Below are 6,768 nucleotides of genomic sequence, written 5' to 3'. Positions count from 1 at the left end.
GAGGACAAGTGGACTCAACTCTCTCCCAAGATGTAGGATGGTTGGAAAAAATATAGAATTGGTTGAGAAATGTGTGTGCGTACACATTCTTTTATTTATGAATTGGAAGTTGAAGATAAGTGATCAATTAAAATTAAAAACTATTAATATCTTTAGCCACATAATTGATGAACTGGCAAAAGAGGAAGTGATGTGGAGATGAGATGAGTTGAATTTGGAGATTTTATAATTAAGAAATTATTTAATTGATGAGACTATAAAAAAATTGGATAGGGGATGATTAATTATTAGATATTTAATTGAATTGGTTTAGAAGAAAGTGATAATGAATTAATTAATGAAATGTTTCAATTTAATTAAATAATAGAAGAATAAGCATGAAAGTGAATTAAATAAATTAATCATTTCAAATTAATTATTTAATAGAAGAATATACATTAAATAAATAATAAATATTTATTTAATTATTCATAAACAATTTTGAGTGTATACATTTTGAATTATTTAATTGAAAGTATGTTATTACTCAGACAATAACATGTTTAATTCTTGATGGGAAATTCAATGCTATTTTAGTGTTCCTTATGTAATGCAATAAATCATATTGATATATGTTCAAAAAGCTCGTTTGAAACATACTTTTTTCATGTGGTTATTTACCTTCATGTTATTACTTTATTAGTCAATAAAATTTAGTTTCTTTCCTTTGATTCAATAAATAGTGATGTTAGATAAAAGGTTGAACACCATTAAAGGTTGCATTTTATAAAGGTTATAACATTTGTGAGACGCCTAAAAGTGAAACCCAAATCTGCTCTTTCATTTCCCTCGACCTTTCAAATTCCTTTAAAAATATGGAATAAAATATTTTTTTACTTTCCATATGTTGTTACATCATATACGACTTGCTGATGTATTTTCTTCAAAAAATGAGTAAATTACTAAGCCAATTCGTACTCCTTTGGTAATTGAAGAGTCATTTATTGTTTTTCAAAAAATCACTAGTTTTTTCCTCCATTTTAGCACCCGAATTGAAAAAATAAGACAAGAATGGAATGTTAAAAGTCACTTGTCTTACGAACACTTATTTTGGCATCAAAATTGATAAAATGAATATTAATTTGTCTTTATATGTTCCCTCTAACATGTCATTGAACCCTTCAAACCTTGAAATTATGCAATACAATAATTTTAACATCCTTGCCTCAACTTTTTAAAATGGAAGTCAAGTATTGTTCAATGAATATTTTATCCTTACAACACTCCACAAGGTTGTCTTAAAGCTCAACCTACACCAAAATCACAAAACATGAACATTAAAAAGAAAACATTGTGGTGCGAGATTGCTTGTGAGCCTAGATACTTCTACATCATTTAGCACTAACAATGTTATGTCTCATTTTCTTAGTGTTAAGAAATCAGTGGCAACAATTGCAAATCAGGAAATATGGCGTACACGTTAAACATTAATAATTAACAACCTATGCGTCTTCTTTGGAAGATTTTACAAGAAAAGAATTCAGAGAGAGTTGATGTGGTCACTTGAGAAGACTTCAATCATAATCAACAAGATGGCTTTCACAACAATTTCATTTTTATTTCTCAATATTTGTACCAGTGAAAGCACAAATATTTGACAGTTTCCACCATAATTATTTAACATAAGACAATTCTTTATTTTTGGAGACTAAATGCATTGCATAATAGGAGTATTAAAAGATATTAATTACACATTAAAGTATTCAAAACATGATCTCTTTTAGGAATCAAAGCAAGAAAAAAGTTCAAGAGTCCATAATATTTGTTTTGAGATACATAGCTCCTCAAATCCTTCCAAACCAAGGGTTTTATCATTTTTTTATCATAAAGTCCACCTTATCCAACTCTTCCATGGAAGTGGAAACATTAAAAAAATATTTATCTTGAGGGATGATTTTAAGAATACAATTCAAACTAGTTTGTCTATCATCAACAAAAATATTAATGGGGCTTTTAACAACTCACAAAAGTGAGAAACGTCTTGCCTAAACAGACTCAACCTTGGACCCTTCCTCTCTTTGGATCTTAATAAAGGGAGTGGCATGTTACTAGGCCATAATAGAGTAATGGAAGTACAATAAATTAATGTCACTTGCTTATTCCCATTTAGCACAATATTTTTCTCACCGGATGACTTGATCCTAAAGCTCATTTTTTTCTAATTCATTCCAAAGTTTACATCTATCATGATCCCTACCTAAGCACTATTCCTAAATACAACATTGGATCTTTGCCAACGTTAAAAAAAAACTCAATTCTCCTTTGCAAAACAAAAACTCATAAAAAAGTATTTCATTCTTCTATTTTTTTTCTTTACAAAACATAAATAATAAAACAAAACTCCTTCCCAATGCAACGCAAAAGCACAACAATCGATACCCATCTTTAAGATGGGAGAAACAAGCCTAAGATGCTAAGGCGGCCAAAATTCACTCACCTGAAATCTGTCCAAATGTTTTGCAATGATGGCACCCCGAATTCTTCAATTATTCAAGCATAAACACTATCATGTGGATGAGTGTCCATCAACTAAATATGATTAGCGTTTTGTTAGAGAAGAATGTTGAATTAAAGGAGGGTAAAAAATCTACTCTTCTCATTAAAAGATAGCATTGCATTAAAGTCAATCCCCTCTTTAAACCTACAAATTACCTAAAAATTTGACCTTCCCCTGAAGATCTTAGGGTGAATAATAATCAAAAGATATAGACACTCAAGTTATTGGTTGTGAGAACCTCTTTTGAAGAGAGACCACTATTAATTTTTTTTTAAATGGAGAAAAATATTTAGAACCCCAAGCACAAATAAGACCCCCATATAGACCATGGGCCATGGGCTATATTAGTTATGTCTATCAATACTATAACCAAAACTTCAATTGGGAACCTCAATTGAATAAATTAACAACATTCATTTTATTAACATTTTATCTTAATATGCCGGGTCAGCCCCTTTGTTTTGGCTGCTTTATTATCAAAAACATTTTATCTTAATATCTAAATCTCGTATTAAAGGCTATGTTTTCTTATAAAAAATCATGTCTTCAAGATATTTTGAAGGTGAAAATAGATACACTTTCTTGATTATAATAATCCATGATAGGGGTTTTCAACAACTTTCGAGCTTTTTAAAGACCCTCTACTTCAAGAATTTCTAAGAGTTGTTAGGAATAGAAAGAGGCTTCTAGGTAGAAAAAATATACTTTGTCTAAGGGGAACGTTGACCATTAGCTATGACAATAGACATGTAAAATCTCCTCATGGATCTATGAAAACTTACCATCTCGTATTAAACAATCTTGATTACTAGTGGAAAAATTAACATCCTATTATTTTTCTTTACTTTGTTGTTCATACATAATTTCATCATTCCCCTAATTTTCTACCATTCATTTCTTTTCATCCTAGCCATCTTGAAATCTAGTGGTAATTTCTCCAATAATAGCAAGCTTATTGTGATTTTTATTATGCATTCCAAGATTTCTAATAGACCAAACCTTGCCTTTCTTACAAACATTTATGAAGCCATCAACATTTGGACTTCATTAACTTGTTTAATGTGCATCCTTTTTATCATTTACCACTCTCAAAAGTATCATTAGATTTAAGCTAGGGACAATCACAAAAAGAGGTTCATACTAGTGGCATTCCTTACCTCTAAAGAGGGGGCTTCATAATCCAAGGTTTGATGCCAAACAAAAACCCACACACAAGATGTAACTAGATTCTTTTTCCCAAGATACTTTTTGCCTAACTAAAACTCAATGAGTTACCCAAAACTTTTGAGGATTCATCTTTCCAAAAGAAACCAACAAGCCAATGAGACAAATCCAAACCTAAACCTTGGAAGGTAGGTCCTTCCTTGGGATGTCAAGGTTTCTAGAAAAGACCACCAAGTGCAAATACAATGATTTTCAGTAAGGTTCAATCCAAAAATTGCAAATCAAGACATTACATGTCAAGATATGAAAGGACCTTCATGTTTACAAAAATAATGGTAATTAATGCTTTAGAAAAGGGTTTAAACCAAATATTGAAAAATAAAACATTACATATAAATATGGCGAAGTAGATTGCAGCAAGTTCGGGAAGATATGCTACCAAAATATTATACTGTTGACCCGACAAAGACAAAAATAGCCATACTCTGCTCAACACTCGAAGGACGTCCAAAAAAAACATTGAAGATACACAACCTTGTCTAGAATCCCTTCAAAAGGGTGTAATGAAATATTCTGAATCCAAATGACCTTAGAAGTAGGTTGTAACCATAGAATTCAAATAAATTTCATCCAGTTGTCCACTTATCATATCCATAATCTTCGCTCAAAGTATCACTAATGGCCTAATTGGGTTCAGAATTTTCAAATGACTCAACACACAAATATAACTCGTTTTATGAGGATTATAAGTACCAGTCTGCTATCCCGAAAGCCACAAACGCCCTAGCCATGCAAAACCTCAACCAACCTTTTAAAGAATGGGTTATAATGGATTGGAGGTTTGCATCTGGCAAAAAGACAACCACAAAATCCAACCATTTTTGGGTAAATTTTTTATCTGACCAGTTTGGCCGACCACAAAAAATGTTAATCATTGCATTCAAGAGTCAAATTTTATACATGATTACTCTAGCTAATTCATGTTCACATATTCTGCAGTCTAGGAGTCGCATTCGACAATTAAGCTCACCACTATTCCCAAAACAAAGAAACAGATTTCGTTGAAAAGTGCAGGTACTTCTGAAGTTTGATTTATTCCCAACAAATTAACACTGAAACGTGCTTTTTTTAGGATCAATATTTCTGCCATCTGAGATTGTTTAATTCACAGGTTAGAACACAAAAATTGGTCTTCTTGACTACAAAACCTTTGAAGTTATAAGAAAGAAAAACATTGAATCATCTTACCCTAAATGGCAAGGCCTCATTGTATGTAATAGTTTAATATTCCCCCATTCAGTTATCCTTAAGATCAAACTACCACACAAAATAACAAGACCGCCCATCACAGCAAACAAAAACCAGGCGTAAGTTATTGGCTCAAAATATTACAAATATATTAATTAACAAATCATGTTATAATTAGTACAAATCACTTCATAATCTCTCCGAAATATTCTTACTTACAGTTGTTTGATCTCTTTTTCGTCTGTCATTTAGAAGACATTTTTAAATACATTAATTAACAAACCATGTTATAATTAGTACAAATCACTTCATAATCTCCCCAAAATATTCTTACAGTAGTTCGATCTCTTTTTGGTCTGTCATTTAGAAGACATTTTCAAATTGGCCTACGTGAGCTAACGGTCCCATAAAACCTGAAAAAATAGATCCAGTATGATACCCAGCATACAAAGTCTACAAAACACGCAAAGATTAAAGGAATAATAAAAGAAAAACAGCAAGAAGCATTTGCAAAATCTTCACCTCTGCCACTTAATAAGAGATGAAAACTACAGGCACTATCTCATCGTAATGAAGCTACAATAGGGGTTTTAATACTGAACCTGAACGCTGACACCTATGTTGCAACTACCTAAGATAGCAGGTAAGAACACATCAGACTCCATACGTCAAATAAGTGACCAAATCAACAATCAGGCATTAATCAGAAGTCAATTTAGCATAATTGATGCACTAGTGTAACTAATAGCTTCAACTGAAGCTAATGAAAGTTGTTGTACCCCTTTCCTAGAAGGGGTTTGCACAGACATACTACTCGTTATGGACACATTTCAGTATCAAGTTTATGTGCACAAGAAAACTAATTTCTATCCTTTCTTTTTACCAACAGCCTAGAATTGTCTTATTCTCGTGATTTAGAGGCTCAACGGGTAGTGACGACAATCATAAAAGGGATCTTACATTCAAGGAAAGCGTGAATGATAAACAAGTTCATTTTCCTTTCGAATACATTACACACCTACCTCCTCTTTGTATCGCACCCTTAAAGATCACATGGCAAGAAGTAATTTTTCGTTGAAGAGCCTAATCATGATGATAACCAAACTTCCAAGATCTTGTGAACTTCAAATTGCAGTAGTGATGCAAATGAGGAAACCAGAAGGACCGAAGAGGCACACTATCCAGAGATAACATGGGGCAGAGAGTCAGACTACCCAAGCAAGGAGAAGGAGCAGAGCAGTTCCGTGCCATGCCGTTTTTTAGCAAGATCACACCTCAGAACACAGAAACAAGTTAAAAGGCCTTAGTGAGATTTCTCTCAACAGTTCATCATGCCAACATTTTACAACCATTTTACTTCAATTTGTTTAATACGTCAACCAGAAAAATATGATTCTCATTATAAAAGATTATGTTTAAAAGAAAAAACATAAGGGCAAAAACAGGAAAGAAACTTATCCAAATGGCAGGCAGCCGAAGAGACCATCTACTGTGAAGACCGAAGAAATAGGCTGAAACAATAGTCCAACTCTACATCAAGCAGCCTATCCCTCTGTTGAGCCAGTAGTTACCAACCAGATGCTAATTAAAAACAGTGTGCGATTGAGCTTAAAAAACTGCCAATTATCAACAGAGCATGCAGACTGATTACTGTGCCAGATTTTGATCTCCAAAGATCCAGTCCATAAGGGCAGTACACTACTGTATACATCATTGATGTAAAACTACATGTCTCCAAATCTTATAAAATCCTTCCACTTCTTCAGCTACGACTACGGTACCGATCTCTCAGAAGAGGGCTCCTGCATTCACCAACTTAA

The 6,768-nt window shown here is 32.7% G+C and overlaps 1 protein-coding gene across 4 annotated transcripts in view; it reads right to left on the bottom strand.

Moving 5' to 3' along the window:
- Window positions 1-5,878: 5,878 nt before the first annotated feature.
- Window positions 5,879-6,768, bottom strand: part of LOC131033827 (serine/arginine-rich splicing factor RSZ21A) — a 46,880-nt gene continuing 45,990 nt past the window's right edge. For 2 of the 4 annotated variants that reach the window (XM_057965113.2, XM_057965115.2), the window contains one exon: window positions 5,879-6,750. In XM_057965113.2, the coding sequence (XP_057821096.2) occupies window positions 6,711-6,750 (40 nt within the window). In that variant the 3' untranslated portion in view covers window positions 5,879-6,710. Of the gene's footprint in view, window positions 6,764-6,768 lie in introns of all 4 variants that reach the window. The other 2 variants (XM_057965114.2, XM_057965117.2) reach the window with 1 other exon arrangement.

The sequence above is a fragment of the Cryptomeria japonica genome, chromosome 5 (genome assembly GCF_030272615.1).
Source record: "Cryptomeria japonica chromosome 5, Sugi_1.0, whole genome shotgun sequence".
Taxonomy (NCBI): Eukaryota; Viridiplantae; Streptophyta; class Pinopsida; order Cupressales; family Cupressaceae; genus Cryptomeria; species Cryptomeria japonica.
The sequence above is the reverse complement of the archived record's forward strand: the minus strand, read 5'-3'. Positions and strand labels throughout refer to the sequence as shown.